Source organism: Mirounga leonina, unplaced genomic scaffold (genome assembly GCF_011800145.1).
Source record: "Mirounga leonina isolate KUSES-001 unplaced genomic scaffold, KU_Mleo_1.0 Mir_99, whole genome shotgun sequence".
NCBI classification, from domain to species: domain Eukaryota; kingdom Metazoa; phylum Chordata; class Mammalia; order Carnivora; family Phocidae; genus Mirounga; species Mirounga leonina.
Genome location: NW_023270971.1, coordinates 6,552,955 through 6,580,491, shown reverse-complemented (window position 1 = coordinate 6,580,491; position 27,537 = coordinate 6,552,955). Strand labels below are relative to the sequence as shown.

The 27,537-nt window shown below is 53.6% G+C and overlaps 2 protein-coding genes across 6 annotated transcripts in view; one reads left to right on the top strand and one right to left on the bottom strand.

Moving 5' to 3' along the window:
- Positions 1-11,319, top strand: part of TNIP1 (TNFAIP3 interacting protein 1) — a 49,806-nt gene extending 38,487 nt beyond the window's left edge. For 3 of the 5 annotated variants that reach the window (XM_034999576.1, XM_034999579.1, XM_034999575.1), the window contains 9 exons: positions 918-983; positions 1,140-1,271; positions 3,308-3,436; positions 5,541-5,672; positions 6,963-7,088; positions 7,573-7,638; positions 7,947-8,138; positions 8,973-9,063; positions 10,566-11,319. In XM_034999576.1, the coding sequence (XP_034855467.1) occupies positions 918-983; positions 1,140-1,271; positions 3,308-3,436; positions 5,541-5,672; positions 6,963-7,088; positions 7,573-7,638; positions 7,947-8,138; positions 8,973-9,063; positions 10,566-10,600 (969 nt within the window). In that variant the 3' untranslated portion in view covers positions 10,601-11,319. The remainder of the gene's footprint in view (positions 1-917; positions 984-1,139; positions 1,272-3,307; positions 3,437-5,540; positions 5,673-6,962; positions 7,089-7,572; positions 7,639-7,946; positions 8,139-8,972; positions 9,064-10,565) is intronic. The other 2 variants (XM_034999578.1, XM_034999577.1) reach the window with 2 other exon arrangements.
- Positions 11,320-11,855: 536 nt separating this feature from the next.
- On the bottom strand, positions 11,856-20,814 carry GPX3 (glutathione peroxidase 3). Its single transcript, XM_034999581.1, has 6 exons — positions 20,633-20,814; positions 15,720-15,873; positions 14,423-14,540; positions 13,648-13,747; positions 12,779-13,014; positions 11,856-12,698 (listed from the first exon to the last, which is right to left on the bottom strand). Exons 1-5 carry the CDS (start codon positions 20,717-20,719, stop codon positions 12,793-12,795), a joined length of 681 nt encoding a protein of 226 aa, XP_034855472.1. The 5' UTR covers positions 20,720-20,814; the 3' UTR covers positions 11,856-12,698; positions 12,779-12,792.
- Between the last annotated feature and the right edge of the window lie 6,723 nt (positions 20,815-27,537).

Here is a 27,537-nt window from a genome sequence, read left to right as displayed (position 1 = left end):
AGGGGGAGTGGGAGAGGGAGAAGCAGGCTTCCCGCCGAGCAGGGAGCCCGATGCGGGGCTCGATGCCAGGACCCTGGGATCACAACCTGAGCCGAAGGCAGACGCTTAACGGCTGAGCCACCCAGGCGCCCTATAATCTGTTTTTTAAAATAAGCAGAAAAGTTTATATCCTTGAACTGCATGACTGCAGATTACTGTTTTTCTTTTCTCCTCCCAAATTAGCTGTATCTTTAAGGGTAGTTATTTATGTATCAAGCATACACTATATTTCTTCACTTCTGAGTACTCTTTGTCATATGTTAACATGTCTGAAATGGGGATTCCCATTGTTTTATGTAGTTAATGGTATGGGATTGTTTTTCTTCCCTGAGGAAGTGTTCTGTCACGTCTGGCAAATAATTGGGGTCATCTTAGAAATGCAGCAGTGTATCGGGGGCCTGATTTTCTTAATAACTGCACAGCACCTCATTTTCAGTCTGTAGTACGATTTTCTTAACCCACCTCCTATGTGTCGGTAGTCCTCTAGATTTTGCAGGCACACAGACGTTGCCGAGACGGCCAGCCTGGTACGCGTGTACTTACACACGCTTGTGCAAGTGCTTCTTCGGGTTTCATTTTCAGAGACAAAGGAGGCTTTTGTACGCAATCCCGGTCGCACGTGTGTAACTGTACGCCAAAATTCCATGCTGTTCCTTGGGTGTTAGCCTTGCGTCTCTGGCGAGGATAAAATAGAGCACCTGATGAAGCCTCCTCCTTGGGGATCACCGAGTCTTCAAGGAGGGAGGGTTTCAGGCAAAGCGTCCGCGGCCACCGTTGCCCCCCACACGCCGCGCGCACCGTGGGCAGCTGGTCTGCGTGGGCTTGTCCCTCTTTGTCTCTTCGCGGCTTATCTCCTGCTAACCCGTCTCTCCCCACAGCTGCTCGAAGTGAACAAGCAGTGGGACCAGCATTTCCGGTCTATGAAGCAGCAGTACGAGCAGAAGGTAGTGTGGGGTGATGGGGACTCGAGGCTGAGCCCCAGTTCCCGGCTGTGCTCCCGGGACCTCCCCCGTCTCGCCTGCTGCTTCCTTCTCGGAGCTTGGAACCTCGGAGGTTCACCCCTTCCCTCACGCACTCCCACTCTCTGCCTTTGAACCCAGATCACTGAACTTCGCCAGAAGCTGGCTGACCTGCAGAAGCAGGTGACTGACCTGGAGGCCGAGCGGGAGCAGAAGCAGCGTGACTTTGACCGGAAGCTCCTCCTGGCCAAGTCCAAGATCGAAATGGAGGAGGCGAGTTGACTGCTGGTCCCTGCTGGCTCCGCTCAGGAGGCCTGGGGGCTCCAGCTCTGGCTCAGGCGCTAAGGGCCGTGTGGCCACAGGCGGAAGCACTGTCCTTCCCTGTCCCTCAGTTTCCCGTCTGAACACTGAGAGATTGGACCAGCTCTCGCGTTCCATATTTTCGTGTTTGCATGCAGAAGAGCTGTTTGTTCACTTAAAATGGTGCGGACCAGGGGACCGTACAGGGAAGCACAGAGTATAAAGGACACATGCAGGCTGCCCGGGTGCTTGATGGGAGTGGGCTGCTGCTGAGTGTTTAGAGTAGTGATGGCTGTCTGGGGGGGTGGGGGGGCTCAAATATTAGACAGAGCTCCCTTTCTTCACTCGTCCAGCCGCTGTTCAACAGAGCGTGCACTTGGCGCCGTGCTGGGCGCAGAGACTCAGCGGGGAGCAGATCAGCGGGTGGGAAACAAGTCATTGCAGAAACAAATACGAACAGGTGTGTTCAAGTATCACAGGAGAAGTTCCAGGGAGCGGGGGGAGGGCGTAAAGGGGAACCAGGTCAGTCTGAGGGGGGCCAGGAGCAGGTGCCCTGAAGAAATCGCATCTGATCCGTCAGTGTGTGACCGATAGCAGCCAAGGCCTCCAGGATCCTGGGCGAGCTTAACAAGGAAAGGCCTCAGGGCCCCCAGACTCTTGGAAGATTGTATTTATGTCATAGTGTCTTCCCCTTCGTGGGAACTGGGCACAGGCTGCTTTGGCCTAGCTTAAAAATGGCCATTTTCAACACGGATTGCATTTCAGAGTTCCCTCTGTCAGCATGTGACACCCAGGGGCTTTATCCGAGGGGTCAGCCTACCTCAGTGACCACCCCTTGCCTTGAACGTGTGTGTTAGTTAGGGAGGACCCTGCCTGTCTTTTCTCCAAGTGCAGTCACATCTGCGACTGTCCACCGGACCCCTGGCTCTTTTGTCCCTTCCCCCAGCTTGCATCCGTGGGTGAGATAAGTCCCCAGGATGGGACCATCCTCCCTGTTAGCTGGGGGGGAGGTGGCCCAGTGTTAAGGACACATGGTGATAAGAGGCCATGCTAATCCTGGAGCCTCTCAAGTGGGAGTCCAGAACACCTCCCACAAGGTCTTCCCAAGGCTGCTCTCCCCAATCTTTGGCTGACCTCCCCTATTTGAAACACTTCCTTTGACTTGCAAGGGGAGAGGGAGCACCAGAATTAGGAGACTGGCTTCTAGCCCCAGCTCACTGTGTAGCCTTAGGTAAGTCACGTCTCCTCTCTGGACATTCATTTGCCATCACATCAGGGATTAGGGTTTGATGCTCTCTTAAAGGCCAGTCCAGCTGTGGCCCTCTGCAGTGAAGGATCCCTGCCTGTTCCATAGTGGGTGTGGGAGCAGGTCTTCCACCTGGACGCCCTCCCTGGTTTCTTTGTGGCGCTCTTTCTTTTCACCTCGCAGTACTTTGTTCCTCTGCGGAGGAACACTCTCTACCTTTTATGCTGCATTTATTTAAGTGTCTTCTCTCCTAGGCTTAGAGGCTGTAAGAGCTAAAAGGTCCTTTCAGTGTTCTCAGTGGTTGATCACTTCTGTGCCTCACAGAAGACCCCGTGCAAATCTCGTGGAAACTATGGCTCTTCTCCTTAGAAAATTGCACAGGCAAAATTTTCCCTCCCGTTTTGGGGCTCACAGACCTCCTGACACCCATCCGTGACTCCTGTTAAGAGACCCCGACCCATGGCAGAGAGGGGAACATAGACCAGAGAGTACTGTGGCAGTGGCCAAGGTCTCAGCTCGTTGGCAGAGTTGCTGGTATCAGAACCCAGAGTCTTTCAATGAACTGAGCTGCCTTTTCCTTGAGGACAGGACGGTATGGGCATTACGGCTCTGATGCCCTGCATGGTGTCTTCACGTGAGCACTGGGGACTGCTGAGGGAGAGGCAGAGAGGAGGCCTGGCTGACGGGGGGCTGGGGCAGGCGGTGCGGTGCGTTCAGGCCTCCTGGAGGGGCTCCCTGCTGACCAACCCTGTGTTCCCTGCAGACCGACAAGGAGCAGCTGACAGCAGAGGCCAAGGAGCTGCGCCAGAAGGTCAAGTACCTGCAGGATCAGCTGAGCCCGCTCACCCGGCAGCGGGAATACCAGGAAAAGGAGATCCAGAGGCTCAACAAGGTGGGCGCCTTGCATCTCCTTTGATGGCCTGTTTGATGATCTGTCTTCCCCTCTGGGGGTTGGGGGGAGCTGCTCCTCTTCACCAGCCTGTGTGCCCCCAGCGCCCGGCACAGTGCCTGGCACCAAGCGCATGCTCAGGAAACACCTGCTGAAGGGAGTGGATGAGCAGAGGCCCGAGGGTTCCTGCCCTTGAGAATCGGGACCCAGGGAGATGGGGCATCCGGGTGGAGGCTGGATTTTATTTTATTTTATTTATTTATTTTTAAGATTTTTATTTATTTATTTGACAGAGAGAGAGATAGCGAGAGCAGGAACACAAGCAGGGGGAATGGGAGAGGGAGAAACAGGCTTCCCGCTGAGCAGGGAGCCCGATGTGGGACTCGATCCTAGGATCCTGGGATCATGACCTGAGCCGAAGGCAGACGCTTAACGACTGAGCCACCCAGGCGCCCGGAGGCTGGATTTTAAAGCAGAGGCCTGCTGTTTTGAGCCAAGGCGAGTGGGTAGGGGTGAGGCCGGCTCTGGGGGCTGGTTCTAGTCCCAGCTTACCCACTCCAGCCTCTCCGGGCCTCAGTTTTGTCATCTGAACCCTGGTTGGACACCTTCCAGCCCTGCCTACCTTCCAGCCCAGGGGTTAAAGGAGTGAACTAACAAGAGGAAGCTTTGAAAGGAAACGTTCTCTGCAAGCCTGGAGGAGTTGTCCGTGGTTCATCTTTGCCTCCTTTCCTGTCTGTCTGCCTTCCCCCCGCCTCCTGACCTTGCCCACAGTAGGCTCTGTCATGAGTTTGGCATATTCACTGGGCCCCAGCCCTGCTAGGGGAACCCTTCCTATTTGGTTTTGGGGTTTGATAAGCATTGATTTTGCCGAGTCTGGGGAACCTTGGGACCTGTTCTCAGAAAAAGAATGACCTGTCCCGAGCTGGGGGACTTGGAGGCCTAAATCCGGGCACGATATTGCACATGGTGCCAGATCCTAGAGGTCACTCAGGTTGGATCACTGCCCTCCGGGTTTCCCTGGCATTGCGGGGGACAGAGACACACGTGTGGGTGACTGCTTTGCTTGTGACCTCAGGCAAGTCTCTCCCCGTCCCTGGACCTCAGTCTTCTCATCTAAAAAATAGGCACATGGAGCAGGAGGATAAAGTAGAGCCATGACTTCCCCTTGCAGTGTCCAGGGCTTACTCTCGGCTCAGCAGTTTCCATGGGTTTCTGGGAGAGTCAAAGAGACTAAGCGGGGGCCCAAGCCCAAGTTGGGGGAGGTTTTCTTTGTCCCCCCACTGTCTAGGGAGGCGCTGTGGGCACTGCTAATGTGTGGCAAGCAGAAGGCTAAAGTCCAGGTGGCGATGAGCGTGGTGGGTGCTGAGCAGCGTTCCAGAGTTCTCGAATACCGCATTCACCGAGCTGAAGGGAAAACCCGTTAATAGAGACCTTTTAAGTTCTGAGCACACTGCTTCCATAAAGGAAAGGATTTTGTGAGCGTGGTAGAAGAAGGGTGCTTTTATTTTCTGTTTTCAAAATGTTGTTTGGTGATGTTTCAGCCCATTTTCAGGCTTAGATAGGCAAAATACTAAATAAGTCCAAATTAAATTCCAGTGTAATCTAACTAGAGAAGAGCTGGGGACAGAAAGATTGGCTTGGTAACCATAGGTTTGGAAAGCTCAAGAATCAGAGGGCAAGGCAGTGGTTGAGGACATGGAAGCTTCCCCGAAGGGCTTAATATTCTCTCTAGGTCTGGGTGCTAGGAATTGAGCTGCACCTGCTCGGGGAAGGGGAGATTCTCCCTTCTATGTGAGGACCCCCCCAGTTAGTCTGCTTATAAGCTGTGTGACTTTGGACATGTCATGGATTTCTGAACCTCAGTTTTCACATCTGTCAAATGGGGTTGACGATCATAGTCTTTCTTCATAGGACCGTGGAGAGGATCCAATGAAATGTTGTGTGTAGAGTGTAAATAAATATGGTAGCACTTATTAAATAGTCCTGGTGGTGGCAGTTATTATTGTCACTCATGTCAGGAAGGCGGTCACTGAAGATGACCTCTCCAATGGGGCCAAACTTCCAGGGCTTCTGCTAATGGGCCTGTCTCCCTTCTTCCCAATCCCAGGCCCTGGAGGAAGCACTGAGCATCCAGGCCTCCCCCTCCTCTCCACCAGCAGCATTTGGCGGCCCAGAAGGAGCTGGTGGCCTCCTAAGGAAACAGGAGCTGGTCACACAGAACGAATTGCTGAAACAGCAGGTGAGCCCGAGAGGTAGGAGGTGCTGAGTGGGGAGCTGGAGCATTCCTGAGGACCCACAATGGGCTTGGCATCATGTGGAAGCTCTAATTAGTAGTCCACATTCTGGCTGCTGGCCTGGACCCCTGTCTGGTTATAGGTTTATCCTTTCTAGCACTGTGTCCCTAACTAGGTCATTCCTCTGCCACCTTTTTGAGTCAACCATCTCTATACCCCAGTTGTGCTATTATTTACCTAATATTTAAAAAAAATTTTAGGGGCACCTGGGTGGCCTCAGGAGGTTGAGCATCTGCCTTTGGCTCAGGTCATGGTCCCGGGGTCCTGGGATCGAGCCCTGTGTCGGGTTCTTGCTCACCGGGGAGCCTGCTTCTCCCTCTTCCTCTACCATTTCCCCTGCTTGTGCTCTTTCTCTCTTTGTCAAATAAATAAATAAAAATCTTTTAAAAAATAATAAAAAAAATTTTTAATTAGTTACTTTCAATAAATATATTTAAAAAGGAACTTTATATCACTACTATAAATGGAAAACACTGTTTATAATTTGCCACAAATGGAAAGTAACTGTAAGCAATAAATACAGTAAAAGAAAAACAGTATTATTAAACTCTAACTGGATACTCTTGCCTGATGAAGACTCTGAACTTGAGTCCTCTTCGAGGGAAGGGAAGGGAAATTAATAAGTACTGGAAAGATGTGAAAGACGTGAGAGCATAAATGGAGACTTTCTCCTTGAGGGGCACAGAAGGACTGAAAGGAAACTGGAAAGGCTAGGGCTCGCCCATGTGTTTCCATTTGACGTCATGCTCTGGAGCCTCATAAACCATCTCTAACCCGGCCAGTGTCTCACTGGTCTGCAGTGGGATATGAAAGTGCAGGCTCAGAAGCAGGGAGCCGCGAGGCACCCTCGAAGCCTTGGGAGAGTTCTGTAGGTCCTCTGGGAGCCAGGAGACAAGCTCCAGTCTTGCACCCACACTCTGGGCCTGTGGCTTCACCTCTCGTGGGGGCCTTAACAGAATGAAAGGGTTGGACTGGCTGGGGGCTTGTGACCCCCCCTTTTTTTTTTAAGCCACAGATACCTTGTTTAAATAAAGCCCTATGTTGAGGCCCAGAATATAAAATAGAGGGACCCAGATCTACCCTGTTTGCAGGTGGGCGTGGGGAGCCAGAGGTACACCCGTTCCCCTCTTCACAATGTCTGTGAGGATGGGGTGAAACCAGCAGGGGGCCAGAGCGGCCTGAGCCCCTCCTCCCTCACCTTCCCCACCCCTCCCCTTCTCTCTGTTCCCCTCCAGGTGAAGATCTTTGAGGAGGACTTCCAGAGGGAGCGCAGTGATCGAGAACGCATGAATGAGGAGAAGGAAGAGCTGAAGAAGCAGGTGGAGAAACTGCAGGCCCAGGTCACCCTGTCCAATGCCCAGGTGAGAGCAGCTGGGCCAAGGAAGGGGCAACCAGCCTGTCCTCACAGGGTGGGGGTGTGGATCGGAGGGTCCCTGGTGAGACTGGAAGTCAGGACACGCACTGGTTCTTCCAGCTCTGCTACCAGATTTCTGCGTACCTCCGCAAGTCCCTTCCCCTCTCTGACCTCTGACTCCCACCCCCACAGTCGGAGCCCCCCACTCTCACTGAGTGGAACTAAAGGGTGTTAATAGGGATGCAGAGCAATAGGAGGCTCGTGTGAGCCCTCCTGACCTGTGTTCAGGCCCCCCACGGTGAGCAGGCCTCACCTGCAGCCACCAGCCGGGGCTGTGCTCTGCCCCACGGGGGCCTTCCCTCCCCGGGCTGGGCCAGGCGGGCCGCCGAGAGTGCCGGCCCCGTGCATCCGTGCGTCAGTCCGGCCTGGGTCCAGGCCTGGCCAGGAAGCACCCGAGCCAACAGTCTTCTCTCCCTCCCTCCTCCTCTCAGCTAAAAGCGTTCAAAGATGAGGAGAAGACAAAAGAAGCCCTCAAACAGCAGAAGAGGAAAGCAAAGGTGAGGAGGTTTGAGGGAGGAAGCAGCACTCACCTCATCTTACCTCATTCAGGGAGCTACAGTCTGAGGGGAGAGGCAGTGTCTGCTCAGCTGTCCAGCTAATCACGGAGGTAATGCAGGTCGAGCACTTCGACAGTGCTTGGTACAGAGTAGGCGCTCGGGACACATGAGCTGTCATCGGTGGATATTCTGTGCCCATCGACCAGCCTTCAGAGAACTAAGATACCAAGTAGAGAAAGGGAGAGGAGACGGGTGTCACTGGGGATGGCCTGTCACAGGCCAGAGCCCGATGTCAACATCTCTTGCAGGCCTCGGCCGAGCGCTACCACATGGAGCCCCCCCCAGAGCACGTGTGCGGGGCCTACCCGTATGCCTACACGGCCGTGCCAGCCCTGGTGCCACACCACGGCTTTGAGGACTGGTCCCAGATCCGCTACCCCCCGCCCCCCATGGCCATGGAGCACCCACCCCCGCTCCCAAACTCACGCCTCTTCCATCTGGTGAGTCTGTGTCCCCCCTTCAGTCCAGAACACGCGGAGCGGCCAGCCCACGCACTTTGCGGAGGGCGAGGCCAAGTGAGGGGGTCTGAGACCGCATCCTTGGCTCTTGGCTGAACCACACTGTGGTGTGCAGGCAGATGTCCAGAGCCAGGCAGGACCGTCCAGCCCAAAGCCGCTCAGGGTCTCTGGTGTAGGACGGGAAGGGCTCAGGGAGGGCAGGAAGGAGGGCTCCCTCCAACCAAGCAGGCCACAGGGATCAGAGTTTGGGTTTGACTTTTTCTTAGAACTTGCACTTGTAACCAGGTACCAGGCCCTCACCGTGCATTCCCTCCTTTGCTTTCCTTCTCTTTTCCCCTTTTCCAGTTTCCCTTGCATTCCTGTCCCCTCCCCTCTCTTCTTTCTTTCCTTTTATTTGCAAAGAGCTCCTGCCACCTGTCCCGTCCTCTCCTTCTGCTTTGGTGTCCCCACTCCCACCTGGACAGTGGCAGTGCCTCCTGCCTGGCCTCTCCCAGCTCTTCTGCTCTGCCCAGTCCTTACACACATCCTCTTGGCAATCTACACTGGAGTGGAATGCGGGCCTTAGGAGAAGGGCTCTGGGGTTATAGAGACCTAGAACCGAAGGTTGGCCCCCTTCTTAGCTCGATGACCTTCAGCAAGTTTCTTAACCCCTCTGAGCCTCAGTTTCCTTCCCTGTAAAATGGGGATGGCCCCCTGGGTTGTCGTAAGGATTCAGTTGTGCTGGGTGAGCACGTGCTCAGTGCCTTGCTGGCGTGGTGGCCACTACTGTAACTTTGGAGCGTGATTATTGACTACTAAGCACCACTTTCGTTGCAGCCAGAATACACCTGGCGGCCGCCCTTTGGAGGCATGCGCAATCAGAGCTCCCAAGTGATGGACTCGCCCACAGCCAGGCCTGTGGAACCAGGTGAGCGTGGTCCAGTCCTGGGTCTTGTCTTCCCCTTGGGGAGATAATGTCTTACCTGCCAGGAACGCCCCAGTCTGGGGATGATATCACCACCTTCTGCTTTTGGTGGAAGAGAGACCTCATGTTCCAAAACAGTGTTGAGAGGATGGGGAGGTGACTGCGGGGGGAGGGGGTTGAAGTCATTCATTCATTTATCTGAGTGTGGTGTCCAAATGCCAGGTGCTCTGCTGGGTGCCAGGGAAGCCACGTGAGTACAAACAGATAATGGTTCCTGCCCTTGCGGAGCTTACTGCCTAGTGAGGGAGGAAGAAATGAGTAAAATGCACACACAAAGTCACACAGACGGGCCTTTGATTGCACTTAGGTGCCGTGAAGGAAGGAGAGCAGGTTTCTATGAGAGCAGATAGCAGGGTGACCTGACCTGGGCCGGGGGGCAGTGATGTTGGAGTCGGGACCCTCAGAGTGCATGGCATTAACCAGGTGAAGGGGGGACAATGGAGGATGTTCTTGCAGAGAAATGACAAATACAAAGGCCCTGGTGGGAGGGAGGGGAGAAGGGAAGCCAACTGGAGGATGGAGAGAAGGCCAGAGAAGACTGGAGAAGCCGAGGACAAGGTGGGGAAGGAGAGCTGGGCGAGGCAAGGTCAGGAAGGTAGGTGAGTCCAGGCTGAACAGGGACCTGCAGATGATGGACAGGGGGGCTGGTCTTTATCCTAGCGACGATGTGCTCCCCTTGGACATGTTTAAAGCAGAGTGGCGTGACAGATCAGATATGCATTTTGAAAAGCTCCATCCGGTCATGGTGCTGGCCAGCAGCAGCTGAGGACCGGAGGTTGGTTCACAGGTCACAGGAGGACTCCGGGGCCCCAGTGACCGCCTTTGCTTTCTGCGGGGCTCTGCGGGGCCGAAGGCACTCCCTTGCCTCCTGGGGGGGAGCAGGGGAGCCGAGTCCTTCTCAGCACAAACAGGTGTTTTCCACGGGTTGTGGCTCTGCCGGGAGGGAGAGGGCCCCTCACAGAAGGGATGCAAACAGGGGCTGCAGGAGGATGTGGAGGCACTGTGGGTGGGAGGAGGCATCGGGCTGCTCAGCTGTTTTCTCATGGCTCCTGGCAGAGCCCTAGAGGTTGTGTTGGAGCCCCTGGGATGTGGCTGGGATGAGGGGCGAATGGGCGGGGCTCTCCCCACCCCGAGAACTGCTCCACCTCTGGGATCTGGAGCCAGATGGGCTAAGCCCAAACGCTTCCTAGATCTGGAACTTTAGGCAAATTCTTAAAAATCTCTCTGTGTCCTTATTCCCTCCTCCATAAAGGGAAAATAATCTGCCTGCTTCAAAGGGCAGGGCAAGGATTGAATGACAGATGTACCTAAGGTCCTAGCCCAGGGCCTGGTGCTCAGCAGCATTCAACTCTGTGATTTCCATTGTTACTTGCTCGTTTCTCTAGGCCTTTGAAACCTCCTGTACCCCATCATTTTTAAAGTCCTCAATGTTTTTCTTTATTTAGAGTCTACGAAAAATGACCGTGAGGGGCCTCAGTGAGACCAGATTATGTCACTTGGCTCCACCTTCGTCTTACAGAGCCACCTGATCTGATTGCTGAAAAACTAGAGGCCATGTTCTCTGTGTGGCCAGAGCCTTGGTTGGACGGGAGGCTGATGGGCCACTGGGTTGTGCCCCAGCCCGAACTAAACCGTTTCCGGACTGGAGAGGCTCGACCCGGAAGGCTTCCATTTGGCCCCTCCTTTGTGGTGACCAGGAGAAACTCACTACCTTGCAGCCAAGTGGCGAGAGGCCTCATCCGACTTTGACCTGCCATGCTTTGTGGAATAACTGGGGAACCTCAGTCTCAACAGTGGGGTGCAGTGGAGACCCCTTCCTTTCGAAACTTCCCTGGAAGTGGTTCCAGCCCCTCGGTGGAACATGTCCCATTCACGTGTGTGTTTAAGTTTTGCTTCAAGCTCTATGGTAGCCGGACCCGCCCCGTGCCCAAGCCTTCCCCTCTGAGGAGCTGCGGGAAGAGCGGGTTTGCTCCCAGAAGCAGGAGAGAATGACAGGCGTCCTGTTGCAGGACCACTTCCACCCACGGCAGCCTTGCCAGCACCATGGCAGCCTGGGATGAAGGCCCCGCCAGCCACATGTGCTGAGGGGCCCACCGTGAAGCTGGAGGCTTGGGGTGCCAGAGGCCCAGATCAAGGTGGCTGGCTGTCCCTGGGCAGCTGTTTGCACGAATCTTGGACATAAATCCAAGTTGAAGATCAGTGTTCTATGATTTGTGTTCTTTTATGCCCTGGCTAGCGTTCCCCTCCCAGTCAGTGAGAGTGCTGCTTTCTGTGTCCCGTTCCCCCTAGTCCCCTGAGAGCATCACCAGGGCTCTGGGCAGATAGCCCCGGGGCTCTGCTCTGAGCCTCTCCAAAGGTGAGGCGCCCAGGGCCAGTGGAAGGAGTCTGGGCCGAGAATCAGGGGACCTGGGTTTCAATTCCCGTCCTGCCCCTCACACGTCAGGGGGCAGTGGGCAAGGCCGGCCCTTTGGTGAGGCTGTTTCCTCACCTGTCACAGGGACTACCTCGTCTCAGCCCCAGCTGCCTGGAGAATTGTGGGAGGGAGTGAGCGTGGATGGGAACTGGTTTTGTAAACTCCAAATGCCAAGTTAGAGAAGCAGAGTGGGTCTAGGTAGAAACCAAACAGCAGGGGCCCGAAGCATTCCCTCCATTTCTTTTTTCTTCCTCCAACTCCCCCCGCCCCCCCCCCGCAACCAAGGGTGGCCCCATGGAGGAAGCACCACAGTAGGCTCAGGTGTTGCAGAAAGGCCTTTACTAGGCAGACGGGGGGTGGGGGGAGTCTAATGCCAGGGACCAGGGTGAGGGGAGAGGGCACATCCTCCGGAAAAGCAGGGGCGGCATCCCTGCCCAAGGGCCTCAGCCTGAATGCACTAAGGGCTGGCCCTTCGGACAGGCTCAGGGGAGGTCCGCCCATAAGGGCTTCGGGCCCCTCCTTCATGGAGATGCCATTCCTGACCCGGGGAACGTGGCCCTTGCTCTCACATCTGCCTTGGCTGCTGTCAGGGAGCACTATGGGGTGGGGTAGGGGGCTTGGGAGGGCCCTTCAGGAAGAGAGGGGCTGCATGGTGGAGAGTAGGGAGACTGGGCAGTGTGGTAGACCCAGAAACTTCTGGGCCTTTCAGTGGTGATATCTGGAGGCAATGGGAGATGCTGGCCCCAAAGTCGAGGTGTAGGTCAGAACAGAACAGTTGGATCGAGAGCTGGTTTTACCGTGGGCTCAGCTGAAAGTGAATGGTTATCGTCAGAATTGGAGAGAAAGGGGAGGTATTTTCTCGCACTCTCTGCAGCACGCAGCTATGCGTACGCATATGGTATGCGTTGCCCATGTTCCCGCAGGTGGACCCAGGTGGCTGTTCACTCGCGCGCACACGGGGTCACACGCGCCTATGGGCATGCGTGCAGACACCCACGTGCACGGCAGTACAGACACAATCGTACGCACATGTTTGCGTCAGGCGGGGGCCTTGTGGAACAGCGAGGGGTCTATGGCGGGAGTGTGGTGTGGTTGGAGAAATGGATTCCTTCCTGAATGGAGCCCCTCCCCAGCCCCCGCACGGTGGACACGGGGGGGGGGGGGGGGGGGGGGGGAATTGGTTTCCCTCCCGGCCGCCGCCCCCCCCCCCCCCCCCCCCGGGGGGGCGGGGGGGGGGGGGGGGGGAGGGCAGGTCTGATTTACTGCCCCTTGACCGCCAGAGCCGCCTGCCGCCGCATGTAAGCCAGGATGTCCATCTTGACGGTGTTGACCGTGGTCCGGTGGTACCAGCGCATGATGGGTACACCGTCCGGCCCCACCAGGAACTTCTCAAAGTTCCAGCGGATGTCATGGACCTTCATAGGCTCCCAGAAGAGGCGGCCCGGTGAGCCCAGGAGCTCCGAGGTGGGAGGGCAGGAGTTCTGCAGCGGGAAGAAGAGTGTCAACCCTGCTCGGGGCCCTTCCCACCCTCCCTCTCCAGGCCTTCCGGGGTGGAGGTAGGAGAAGCCTGGCACTGAGCAAAGAGCACCAGTTTTTGAGTTGAAAATGGAATCCCAGGGGCGCCTGGGCGGCTCAGTCGTTAAGCGTCTGCCTTCGGCTCGGGTCATGATCCCAGGGTCCTGGGATCGAGCCCCGCATCGGGCTCCCTGCTCAGGGGGAAGCCTGCTTCTCCCTCTCCCACTCCCCCTGCTTGTGTTCCCTCTCTTGCTGTGTCTCTCTCTGTCAAATAAATAGATAAATAGATAAATAAATAAATAAATAAAAATAATAAATATTAATTAATTAATTAATAAAAAGAAAATGGAATCCCAGGACTGGCTTTGGCTCTAGCAGGTTGTCCCTTCTGGGGCCCTGCTTGGGCCTTATCTATAAAATGGGCTGTTGAGATCCTAGAGTCTGCCAAGCCTTATGGTTGGAATGCGAGATGCCAGGAAATCCCCCCAGGGGCCTAAGGCACGGGCCTTGTCTCCGCATGGGCTGGAGCCAGGAGTGACTGCAGCTCTGTCCAGAACCAGGGTCAGCTGGGCTGAGCACAGCGGCAGCTGTGCACTCACCTTCAGGAATGTGTAGAACTTCTGCTCTTTCTCCCCGTTCACATCGCCTTTCTCAAAGAGTTGGAAATTGGGGACGAAGCCCCCGCCCGGTCGGACATACCTACAAGGAATATTCTTATGTGGGTCCCAAGGAGATGGGGCCTAGGGCTCAGATGACAAGAAGGGACTGAACAGGGCGCCTGGGTGGCTCAGTTGGTTAAGCGACTGCCTTCGGCTCAGGTCATGATCCTGGAGTCTCGGGATCGAGTCCCGCATCGGGCTCCCTGCTCAGCAGGGAGTCTGCTTCTCCCTCTGACCCTCCTCCCTCTCATGCTCTCGGTCTCTCATTCTCTCTCTCTCAAATAAATAAATAAAATCTTAAAAAAAAAAGAAGGGACTGAACAGGGAGGAGGCGCTGGGAATCTGGATTTTATTCCTCACCAGGCAGTGGGAGCTGATGAGTATTGAATGGGCATAGGCATAGTGTGGGTGTGCAAGCTTCTTTTTCTGGTTTGGTACCTTCTCAGTAACCCTGTCCCCTGCCTGCACTCTCCCCACCCACGCCCTCCCCCCGCCATCCCATCATGCACGCACACACAGTCGTCCCTGTGTCCAACCCCTCTTCCGTTCATGCCAGTGAACGGGGTTCCTGGAAGGGGAGCGTAGTTCTTGGTGGCTAAGTACCCATCATGAGTAGGGGCCAATGCAAGAGAGGCCTGGCGCCTCGGCTGGGGCACAGGGGCGTTGTGCTTTCTCAGAGGAGCTTTCTCGGGACACCAAGCAAGCAAGCACTCACTTGAGGCTGGGTAGGATTTCCGAGTTCTCTCCTGGCTCCTGTTTTCCGAATTGGTTGCAGGGGAAGCCCAGAATGACCAGGCCAAATGGTTCAAGCTCTTCCTGTAGTGCATTCAGTTCTGGGCCAGGGAGAAGGAGAGCAGAGATGAAGGTAGACCATCAAGGACTCCTGCCTCGTCTGCACCACTCTACCTGCTCACCCACCGTGAGCTGAAATCACCGAGGCCTGACAGGGGAAGGGCCTTGGCCAAGATTGCCTAGGGAGTGTGACAATGCTGGGATACAAGCCCCATTCTCCTGACCAATCTGGTTGGGTTGGAGGTCTGGGGAGGAAAGAGCAGTACCCTTTCTCAAATCAGGAGTCAGTCAGCTGCCCACTGCCACTGGGCCAGTAGGCTGAGGGCTCCTTCAGGACTCTCAGGATTGAGTTTCTTAGAGCAAGAGCCATACATCCCTGGGCAGAAGGCAGAGGACTTCCCGGCAGTTTGGGAATCGAAGGGAGGCCCTGGCCCAGCTCTCCAGTTCCCTCAGTGCCAGCAACCAGCCCATCTCTTGCACAAACACACTCTGCTCTATTCCAAGGGCTGGACAGAAGCATTCTAGACAAGAGTACCCAGTGCCCACCATCATTCCACTTCCAGGAATTTGCCTGAGACTGCCGGGCAGACATTCAGGGTCAGGTTGCCCTTGCTTCCCCCCAACCCCGCCAGCAGACTGTGCTCAGCCCCACGACATTTTCCTGTGGGTGCGATCAGATGCCTCTGGCCTGCCTGTTCCCTCCGGCTATCTCCTCTGCCCTAGCTCGGCAGAGGGGAGTGAGGATACCAGGATCACGAAACCTGGGTGAAACACCCGGGATTGCCACTGACACACGTACTCAGGGCCTCCGTCTAACTGCCTGGTTTCCAGATGGGGGCCAACAGAAGCACTAGAGCAGATGGGGCTGAGGGCAGATGGGAAATTCTCAGCAGGATAAAGCTACCATTTCTTACTCCACTGGAAGAACACACCAAGCACAGAACCAATCTCCTCCATCCCTCTGCTTTCAGGGCGGTTGGGGCGCCCAGGGATGAAGGGTCACTGGGAATCTTCTAGAACATAATCTGAAGGCAATCAGACCTCAGGCTTATATGGTAATCTTCACGGAAATATTGAAGACAATAGAATTGGGATACAGGGCTTGGAATCTCATGATAAGGGTCACCCCTTCCCACTTGCACCAAAAAAGCTCCTGTGATTAAAATGTGCCCAACTGGCAGAAACAGCCCTACAGCAGGGGAGCAGGGCTGGGCTCTTACCAATGTACTGGCCTGTCAGGCCTCAGTAGCTGGCCACGTTGACAAAGAGGATGTATTTGCCAGCATACTGCTTGAAGGGGACGTACTCCTGCCCGTCGATGGTGAGGGCGCCGTACTCATAGATGGTGCCGCTCACGTCAGCGTGGCAGTCCGTCTGGAACAGAGGAAGACCAGCACCAGGGAGCGGTGAGAGTCGGAAGGGAACCTGGGCATCTCCATTTTCGGGATCATGAAAGATACCAACAGGGAGAGTGACTTGCCCAAGACCACTCCGAGAACTGGAACTGGACCAGAACCAAGGTCTACTTCCTTGTGCAAGGGAATGCTTATGAAAGCACTTAATCTGCTGATGAGTGTGCGGAACCCTGCCGTACTGCTTACTGTGACCATTACTTCGCCTCCCGTGCTCGCATGGAAACGTTTGCCAGGCCCGGAGAGAGACCGTGCCGGGACGGGCGGTTGCCTCATCAGAGGCGCTGCTGGAGGCTCCTGGGGCGGCCATCGCAACCAGCCTGGCAGGTGACGATGTGGGCCTGAATGACAGCATTGTGAAGGAGGAACTGAACAGAAAGGAAGAAGGGGCCGTGTAGAGAGGGGTGATTCAGATCTGGAGGACTGGAAAGCTGAGGCTGTTGCTATAAAACAGGGAAGCAGGAGGAGCCAGGAAGGGGAGAGGCCTGCCAGAAGGATTCCGTGTGCCGGCAAGGGGAAAGCAACAGGGCCTCGCCCATGGGACACGTTCTCTGTAAGCGTGCAGCTGGGATGACCGGTATGTCTTCCTCCGTGCCCGGCTGCTGCCCCCGGTCAAATCTAGAACAAGTATCAGACGACGGACTCGGGTGGGGGACCTGGATTCCATGTCCAGCTCTGCCACTAACTCCCTGTGTGGTCTGGGGCTAGCCCTCTCTCTTCTCTGGGCCGCAGTTTCCTCTTTTCTGAGATGAGAACCTTGAGCTGGATCAGCTATGCTCAACCATGATGGCTCACCAGCGTCACCAGCAGTGGGGGAGGAGGAATGGGACCACTGCCAACCAGCAGGGCATTGCATCCCACTCCACTCTACGCCCACCCCAGCTCTGGTACAGGCCATGAAAACCCGGGTCTACTCTTGAAAGGGTGTCTTGGCACCCATCACGCAGTCAGCAGCGGCGATGGTCATGACGGGAAAGGAAGATGATTGCCAGCATTGTATCAGGTCATCTCTGGCTGTGATGGAGGAGGAGAGAGGTGCCAAGACAATAAGCAAATGAAGTGCAAACTAGCATTATAGATCAGGAGAGACAGAGACAGGTGGTGGGAGTTAGAAAAGCAAATCCACACCCTCTCCTCACCATCAGTCCCGGAAGGCTTGCTGTTGAGGTGAGGTACCTGGGCCCAACTGGGTGAAGGGAGTCATCTGGCTGGCAGGGTGTGGCCCCAGGAGGGTGTAGAAAAGCCATCTCAGTCTGGAAAATGTCGTAGGCCTGCTGAGCCAGGCCTTGTCGTAGGCCTCCTACAAGCCATTCCCAGAGAGCTGCAAGCTCTCTTCTTGGCTTCAGGGCCAACTCCCTGTTTTCCATGAGACTGGCATTCCATGCCCCGTGACTTCTGGTGGGTGCTGGAGGCACGTCCAAACCTTAACTCCTCTAGCCCCTGTGCCTCCCTGGCCCCAGCTGGGTCAGTTCCCCCACAGAATACAACCAGAGCCCAACAAACCCAGCCCTGCTGGCCGCAGAGGTCCAGCAGCCGGAAGGCAAGGCCTCCCGGCTCACCCCTCCACCCTGATCCAAAGACAGATTCTGGGAAATGAAGAGAACAAAAGCCAAGAGGAGGTCGAAATAACAGAAGCTTGTAAACAACAGGACGATCCACTTCTGGGCACAGCTTCGGGATGGGGGTGGGGCGAGGGGAATCTCCTCTCACTAGGCTTTTTAGTCTTTGCTGGCCCTGGCGAGTGAGTCACTTTTACTCTCTGAGCCTCAGTAGGCTGACAGGCGAGGATAATGCCACCTGCCTCCCCAAATGGCTGTAAGAATCTATGTGCAAAACAAAACAGTCTTGAAACCCTCTTGGAGAGAAATCCCCACATCAGGAGATAGTGATTATTCTGCCTACAGCTAGAGTGAAAAGCCCTGAGTTTCCTCCGTTATTGTGAAGAAGCTTTGATGGTCCCCAGCCAGTGTAGAGAAGATGATGCTGCAAGGTGTCTCCGGGGGAAGGGATGAGGACAGAGCCTCCAAGCTGTCTACCGGGGCCACTGAGACCAGGGTTGTGGGTTCAGACGGATGGGGGTCAGAGGGTGGCCCATGGTGGTGGAAGCCATGGCCTAGATCAGGACTGAGCCTTAGGTGAGCTGTGAGCTGTCCTTAGGTGAGCTGTGGGCCCCCTTCCCTCCTCTGGGGCCCATGAACGCCAGAGACCCTGCACCTTGAACAGGGAGGCCAGAGGAGGCGGCAGGTGGGGGACTCAGGTGGGGGGTGGGCAGTGCACATGCCCCAGTCCTGCCACGGCTGGGCAATATGGCAGAGTGCTGCTGGCTTGGCAGTTGGAGGGGGTCTCAGCCAGAACCCTGGCTGGCTTGGACTTCTGCTCTTGGACCTTTCTCCTCTCCCATCTACCACTGCCATAAGTGTGGGGTGGTGAAAGGAGCCTGGGCCTGGGGGCGGGAGACCTGAGTTCTGGGCCTGGCTGGGACTCTGACTCTGTGTGACCACTCCTTTCCCTTCTGTGGGGCTCTGGCTGCTCGCCTGTCAGATGGGCTCAGAGTCAGTGTTGTCTTAAGGGCTCTTCAGCTCTGTCAGCCTGCGGTTCCATGATTCTCTCTGCCTCGTTTAGTCACCTAGAAACCAGCGGTTACTAGGATCCCATGCACGTCAGCTGTTGTTACCCTCTCCAGCTTCTGCAGAGTCCTTCTGCACAGCAAGAACAGGGAGCCTGAGTAGCTTGAAGCTGGACTGCAGAGAGGACACAGCAAGGGAAGGAGGATTTCCTTCCTTATCCGGCTCCTCCCTTTGAGCTGGGAGGAGGCAGACATCCTTCCAAGACTGTCCCCTATTGCCCATCCCATTCCTCACGTGCCCCACCATCCTACCCTTGGCCCTGGGAGTCGGAGGCAAGGTAGATGGTTGAGTCTTAGAATCCGGAGCTATGACATCTCGACTCTAAGGGCCTGGGAGCAGAGATGGACATGCCCAGACTGTCGTTAGTAAGCAAGTCCTAACCGGCTGCATCTGATAGGATCATACCTCACCCTAAGACTTTTCTAGACCATACCCATCCTGTTCTCTTTGAATCCACCTATTCCTCCCCTAGAGTCCTGCAAAGAAAACACAGCTATGATGAGTTATTCATGGGGTCCACATTCTTCCCTCCAGCCTTCTCGAGTCAGGGCCCAATCTTCTACAGCTTTCCCCAAACTGAGAGTCAAGGGCTGACTCCATGGTGCTGGCCTGCCTACGCCTACCTCTACCCCACATCACAATCTTGAAACTCAGTCCCATCCCTGACCTGGAAAATGCCTTTTGAGCTGGGGATAATGAACAGGGCTGGATACAAAGGAGAAGAGGGGGACGAAATGCCTTCATAGCCATCCAGTTTCTAGGATTACTCCAAAAAGAAACAGACTGAATGGGATTTAGCTGAGGACAGGACAGGATGGGAGGTTAGAAACATGCAGAAGGAACCCTGTGCATGGAATGGGCTAATTGAACAGCAGATAGAACTTTGGAAATAGAATTGGACTCCTAAGATCTTAAAATAAAGACCCAGAAGATTTTTAGAAAGACAGAAGCTCAAAGCTTCTCTTGAGCTTACACAAGCATGTGGGGTGTGTGTGTGTGTGTGTGTGTGTGTGTGTGTGTGTGTGTGTTGGGAGGGTGGAGACGAATCTCTCTCTCTTTGGGTCTATACCTAAGCCTGGCTTCTGCCTCCCACCCTGCGTGAGAAGAGCGGTCTACTGGGCCCACTTTTGCAGGTGCTATCCTAGGAGATAAGCGTGCTGGGTCACCCCACTCTTGGCTTCAGCATCCCCACTCTAGCTAAGGGTCACACACACTGCTGGGGGTAGATGAAGGCTCAGGAAAATTCTGCCTTTCCTATTGAGCTGGCAGTCCCCAACTTTCTCCGACTACCAGGTTTGCTCAGGCTGCTGTGGGCAGTGGGTGGTGGGTAGTGAGGCTGCCGCAGACAGACCTTCACAGAGCAGCGTGTGGATTTTGCAGTTTCTCCAAGCATTCGCTCTGAAACCATCAGCTTCATTGTGCCCCTCCCCCACCCTCCCCACTCCAGCCCGCCCCCCACAGATGGACAAATGGAGGCCAGAAAGGATTGAGGGTCTAGCCAGGGTCCTGGGGGTTGTGCACTGCCAATCCAGAGTGCTTCTTGTCACAGATCGCTGCCTCTTCTACCAACGCCCTGGAATCCAAGTGGGCATATCTACCTGCATTAATTCCTGGGCTAGAAGAGGCCTCGTCGCAATTCTTCCAGACGGGGACCACCCAGCTCCTTCCCTTTCTCCTTGCCTGTCAGTCTCCCCGGGGAACCTCCGCAGCCAACCCAGACGCGGAGTCTCTAGCCTTTCTCTGTGCCCCCACCCTCTTCAGGCCCTCCTGGAGGGGAGTAGCTGGGGACAGTCTTGGCATGCACGTAGCAAGGCGACACTGAGGTAGCCGTGGGGCAGACGGGGTCAACTCGGCGAGAGTGACCCTCCTCCCTATTCATTCTGCCCACCCAGGGCACCCAGATCTCCCATAGATGAAACTGCGAAGACACGGGCGCGCCGGGTGGGGGTCCCGGAGGCGGAGAGGGAGGTACCGGAGTTAAGGGTCAGCGCACGAGGTGTTGGCTCTCCTGGAGGGGAGTCCGGGAAGAGAGGTGCCTCGCCACCGACAGGCTCTGTTCGTCCCGCCGGGCCCCCACCCCCGAGGCTCACTCACCTTCGACTTCTCCTGCCCCCGGCCCGGCGGGACGAAGCCAGCCAGGAGCAGTGAGAGAAGGCAGGACGCCCGCAACAGCCGGGCCATGGCGGGCAGGGGGCGCGTCTGCGGTCTGAGCCCGGGCCAGCGCCGTCTGAGGTGTCCGATGCTCTCAGCCACCTTTCAAGCCCTCAGCGATGACCAATCCGCGGCCGGGCCGGAGCCCCTGCAGCCAATCGCAGGGCGGCTGGCATTTCAGGGGCGGGCACAACTTACCCTCCTTCTCCTCCCTGGGCTCCGAGCGACAGTGACATAAGCAAGTCTGGGCAGAAATGGGAGCCGGTCCTTGTCAACCCATGAGGCTGGCCCCTCTTCTTTGGGCTCTAAAGTGCAAGAGGAGGCAGGCACTACGTCCTCCAGCACAGCCAGGGGACAGGGCTTTAAAATATCACTGAAGAACTGATGGAAGCCTCAATCCTAGGAAACATTTCTTACTCCTAGGTTTTGAAACACCCCGTGGTGCTCCCTCTTTCCTCCTTCCTCCATTCCAGTTGAAGGAATGTTGAGGATTAAAAATGACAGCAAGCTCTGAAGTGAGACTGCTAGGAACATTTGCTCCATGCAGGTTTAGCAAGTAAGAAGCACAGAGTGGAGGCACCTGGGTGGCTCAGTCGTTGAGCATGGGACTCTTGTTTTGGGCTCAGGTGATGATCTACCGTGGTGGGAGGAAGCCCCACATCAGGCTCCATGCTTGGGGAGGAGTATGCTTTGGATTCTCACTCTCTGTCTGCCGCTCCCCCTGTGCACCATCTCTCTCTCTAAAATAAATAAAATCCCCCCCCTCTTTTTTAAAAAGCAGCAAAGAGTGGATGCCACAGATTTTGAATGCAGCCCCCTCCTGGAAAGAACACTGGGATACCTCAGCCGATTTGGGAGCAGAAAATACATTTGTTCCCTGTGTAGTCTTTTTTTTTTTTTTTAAGATTTTATTTATTTGACAGAGAGACAGCGAGAGAGGGAACCCAAGCAGGGGGAGTGGGAGAGGGAGAAGCAGGCTGCCCGAGAAGCAGGGAGCCCAACGCGGGGCTCCATCCTAGGACCCCAGGATCATGACCTGAGCTGAAGGCAGACGCTTAACGACTGAGCCACCCAGGCGCCCCGCTTGCTGTGTCGTCTTGAATGTGTTGCTTTCCCCCTCTGGGCCTTGGTTTCCCCAACTGTGTAATGATGGGATTAGCTGATGACCTCCTGATGCCCTTCTGGTTCTGGCTAGCTTCTAAAATAAGTGAGAGACCTAGAACAGAAGTTCCTTGAGAGTAGGGACCATAATCACCACCTGGCCCAGGGCCTAGAGCACAGGTGCTAAATATTGCATTAATCAACCAAAGAATTCATTTCTCTGCTCGGAGATACCATTGATGAGGTAGGCAGCTCTAGGTCTGGGCTATCTTGGTATGATCCTGTTCATAGATAGGGGAATGTGTTGGGATCAGTGCTTCCCAAATCTGCCCGACTACCAGAGTCACCTGGGAAGCTTCTAGTCGATTCCCAGACCCCACTCCAGAATCACTGTATTAGAATCTCTGGGGGCAGAGGCTGAGAATCTGCCTTCAGACACGTTCCAAAGGTGGTTCTGAGGCAGGCGATCCTGTCTTCTGGCAGAGAAGTGCCCTGAGATAGCATGCCTTTCCTCTGACTGGCGATATTGTCCCCGTGGGAATTTGGAAGTTCTCTCTCAAGTCCCACATTCTCCATAAAGCCTTTCTTCAAACCACAGCCTGTTGAAAGGAAGGGAACCTTGAAGTCCAGAAAGTCTTTAAGTGAGTTAAAGCGCAGAAGTGTTTGAACAGCAGCTGACACAGAGCATGTGCTCAATAAATGTTATTCAACCGCCTCATTTCCCTGAGGCCTAGAGATGAAGAACAATCTGCCCAAGTTCCCACAGTAAATCGGTGGCAGAGCAGGGACCAGAATCAAGATCTCTAGACTCCAGGGCGCCTGGGTGGCTCAGTTGGTTAAGCGACTGCCTTCAGCTCAGGTCATGATCCTGGAGTCCCTGGATCGAGTCCAGCATCGGACTCCCTGCTCAGCAGGGAGTCTGCTTCTCCCTCTGACCCTCCCCCCTCTCATGTGCTCTCTCTCTCATTCTCTCTCTCAAATAAATAAATAAATAAATCTTAAAAAAAAAAATCTCTAGACTCCAGTCTCAGGCAGTCTTCCCTTTGTTCTGTTGTCTTTTGAAGGTCGTATTTACCCAAAGATACAAATGTCTGTACACCTATCAGTTTGTCAGAAATCCATTGTTCATTATCCTCAGTAGGCATCTAGTGACCCTCCAGATATGTTCCTGGCACCATGTTAACACCATGAGAGACGTCAGAGAGTTTTCTGGAAGTTGCAATCTCCATCCTCAAGGTGTGTCCCACAGAGCCAGGAGTAGGAGGAGGCCAGTGGCCACCTAGGGTCTTGCAAGTGCTCAACTGGCAGCCGAGAGTGAGAGCCTCCTTCAATTTTGCACCCTATGTGCCTGACTTGCCTTATCCTAGTCCCAGCCCTGGTGTTCAGTTTCTTTGGGGGAAATAAGAAGGAGTCAGAAGCCGGAGGCTTGCTGTGGGGCCACACACAAGTTACTTTCCTTCTCTGGGCCTCAACTGGTCCAACTCTTAATCAAGAGTCTTTGGCAGTCTCTCGGTGATGGTCTCTGCGGCTCTACAGTTCCAGAAGGGTCTAAGGAAAGCGTGTCTACAAGAAACTCATGAGTACTGGCCTCACAGACAGGTGGGGGGACCGCTGGGGGTCAGGGGAACATGGCGGGCACTGCAGACTGCCTGCACACTACTTTCAAGAGGGCTGAGCCTTGGCACCAAGAACATGAAGACAAACATGGAAATAGTATGCCCCAGTCTTTTCACTGCCCACCTTATGAGCTCATTTAGTTGATTTGTTCCCAGAACCCTATGTTTTGAAAGATGTTATTCTCCACCAGGCTGTTTCCTCTTGGCCCCAGGTTGAAGTCCAAATTCCTTAGTGCTTTAGACAATGTCCTCAAAGTCCAGCCACACTCCTCTCATTCTCTCTAGCCCAGCTGTACTGGGCCTTTTTCTCGTTCTTCCAACATACCTGATTCTCTCTTACCTCCAGGTTTTGTCTCGGCTCTTCCCTCCGCCTGGAGCACTCCACATTCTCTCCCTAACTGGTTCACTTTCACCATGTTTCAGGTCTCCACTTCTGTTCAGGTCCCCTTGCTTAAGTATTGTTCCTAGAATATTTGATACTTTCTATATCAACCCTTTGTTGTCCTTTATCATCATTTCTTTTTTACTTTCTACACCAAGTCACAAGGGCCACAAAGGCTTCATTCCCAAAACTTTGCACAGGGCTTAATACATAGTAGATGCTCAGTAAATATTAAATAAATGTCAAACAAAACACTATTTAGCATCTAGAATAAGCAGAGCTTCAGGTCAGCATGTGCTAACAATTTGAGCCCACAAAACTGGTCGGATTCTAGCAGCTAGGAAGATCTGAGACATGTGAGTGATGCGAAGTGAGCTTATCACAGGAGAGTAAATGATTTGCATTGGGTTTCAGGAAAGGAAGGGTAGAGACAGATGCTGTAGAGGAATCAGAAGCCAGTTATGCTTCCAGCCCGAGAATGTGCTCTACAGAGTCCCAGACAAGTGGGCACCCAGTGCCTCTTCATTTTTTTTGGAGACATACACAGGGAGCTTACTACTTACCTGTTTGGTGGGTAGGTAGGGACTACAGATGACTTAAAGAAGGTTTTTTAAAAAGTGCTGATGCTCTGTGTCTTTGAGGAAGACAGAACATGAGTTAATAAACAAGAAGGGCTGTAAAAAGCCAGAACAATGGAAGCCAGCCTTATCACTGCTGAGTAGGCACTGGACTTGACGATGGGGTCAGCCAGCCCAACTGATGGGTCGAGATGGGGGCAATAGAGGGGAGGCCCAGCCCCCATCACCTCAGTGCCAATTTCAAACAGTAGCCCTGTTTTGCAATCAAGAAGAGATTGCAGAACCCAGGTATGGCCTGTTGCTGCTGGTTTTCTGACTAACTGGCTGACCCAATCTCAGAGTCAGCCAGGACACAGGGAGTCCATCAAGAGGAGACGTAGCTAGAGCCTTGACTTTTGAAACCAGGGCCTTTCAAACTCAGGGCCTTAGTTTCCTCATCTATGGAATGAGGAGTTGGACAAGTTGATCTCAAGGGCAAAACTGTTGGACAGTAAGAGTAACCGCCAGCATTCACCCAACATCCTACATGTCCCAGGTATTGTTTTAGATTTATTAACTTTTTGAAAAATCCCTGCAACCTCATGAAGTAGCTAACATTATTATCCCCATTTTGCAGATAAAGAAACTAATACATAGAGAGGTTAAGTAATTTTGTTTAAGGTCATGCAGTTGGTAGATGGTAGAGCCAGAATTCTGACCCAGATGTTCTGTTTCCAGAGACCTTGCCGTTGATCGCTCACCTGTGTTGTCCAACATGGCAGCTACGAGCCAGGTGTGGCTAGTGAGTGCTTGGAACGTGGCTAGTCCACATTGAGATGTGCCACCAGTATAAAATACACATGGGTTTTTGAAGACTTCATATGAAAAAAAAGAATGTAAAATATCCCAATAAATGTTTATATCATTACATGTTGAAATGTTCATATTTTATATATTGGGTTAAAGAAAACGTATTTTTTTAAAAAGACTATTTATTTACTTTAGAGCTAGAGAGAAAGAGAGAGCGAGAGCCTGTGAATGGTGGGAGGAGCAAAGGGAGAGGGACAAGCAGACTCCGCGCTGAGTGCAGAGTCCAATGTGGGGATTGATCCACGACCCTGAGATCATGACCCAAGCCAAAATCAAGAGTCAGATGCTAAACCGAACGAGCCACCCAGGCACCTTGAAAATATATATATATATTTTTGAAGATTTATTTGACAGAGAGAGTGAGAGAGAGAGAGAGAACACAAGCAGGGGGAGCAGCAGGGGGAGAGGGAGAAGCAGGCTTCCTGTTGAGCAAGGAGCCCAATGTGGGGCTCGATCCCAGGACCCTGGGATCATGACCTGAGCAGAAGGCAGACACTTAACTGCCTGAGCCACCCAGGGACCCCCTGAAAATATATTCTTGAAGTTAATTTTACCTCTTTTTACATTTTAAAATGTGACTGCTAGAAAACTTTACATAGGCAACTGATGTTATATTTCTACTGGACAGCACTAGTTTAAGCTATATAATCTTAAGAGATTGGTAAAGGATTATGGTTGCCTGTGAAATCTTGGCTTATCACCTGAGGTCCCCAAGACCATTTCTAGGTTCAGTGATTCACAAGGACTCATAGATCTCAGCATATAGTCATACTCATGCTATCACTTATTATAGTGAAAGCTCACAAAGCAAAATCAGCAAAGGGAAAAGGTGCATGGGACAAGCTCTGGAGGAAACCAGGAACAAGCTTCCAAGAGTCCTCTCCCAGTTGAGTTACACAGGATGTGCTTAATTCCTCTAGCAACGAACTGTGACAACACATGTAAAATGTTATCTGCCAGGAAGACTCATCAGAGACTCAATGCCCAGGGCTTTTCCTCGGGGCTAGCCATGTAGGCATCCGCTGTTTCGCATGTACCAAAGTTCCAGACTCCCAGAAGGAGAGCAGGTGTTCAGCATAAACCACATTGTTTGTATCAACAGTTTGGGCACAGTGACCCACTCTTACCAATTCTGGGAATGGTGGAAATTCTCCTGAAACTGAAGTTCCCAAAGCCAACCAAGGGCCAACTGTGCAAACAGATCTTTCTTTTTTTTTATTTTTTATTTATTTATTTTTTTAAAGATTTTATTTATTTGACAGAGAGAGACACAGCGAGAGAGGGAACACAAGCAGGGGAGTGGGAGAGGGAGAAGCAGGCTCCCCACAGAGCAGGGAGCCCGATGCGGGACTTGATCCCAGGACCCTGGGATCATGACCTGAGCCGAAGGCAGTCGCTTAACCAACTGAGCCACCCAGGCGCCCAACAAACAGATCTTTCTAAGCAGAGCAGTCCTGCTACGTTTACTCTTTTCTGCAGATCTCCCAATTAAACTTGACCAGGACCTGGCCTGGCAAGTTTGACCAGGTTTGTTGAGTTTACCTGACATGAAGTGAATGACTCCCATTTGCTCCAAAGCCTGTTTAGTGGGAGGGAGACTTTTAAAAAGGGGAAGAGCCCCTCTTAGAGACTATCTCATTCAACCCTCTCATCTGAGAGGTTGAATGATTTGTTTAAGGTCCCACAGCAAATACAAGCATCTATAAGGGTGACACCTAGGCTAAATGCAGCTGCAGGCTTTCAGCCAAAATGCCCCTTCCATTCTCTTGGATGCCCTTACATGTTGCTAGAACCCCAAACTCTTTTTCCCATTTCTTAGTAGTAGGGAGTCCTACCTATGTCTCTGCTGGCCTCACACCACCCACCTCTATCCTTTCTAGGTTATTGTTGGGCTGGGAGAAACTCTAGTGCTGGAAGAGCAGTAATAACCCTCATAAATAATCACTTACCAGTGAACAACCCACATCCTACTTCCTGTGGGTTAACTAACAATGCACAAAACCAATGAGGACTGGAAGGAACTGGTAAACTCCAGAGCAGAACAACAAGATGGGGTAAGTAGCTTATCCCTGCCCCTCCCCCACTGGCTTCTCCCAACATGACCACAGCTAACAAATGGCCAGGTCAGGTCCATATCATTCCTACCCCTTCCCCAACTCAGAAGGTTCATGTCAAGGGGGCTTGTGAAGTCTACTTGAGAAGGTTTTGGAGTGACAGTCTGGAGTCCTGGTCCTTTCTCAGTATGTGCCATAGACTAGTCCCTTCTCTCTGATCCTTGCAGTCCCTCCAATTCAGAAATGAGGAAATTAGAATTCTGGGGTT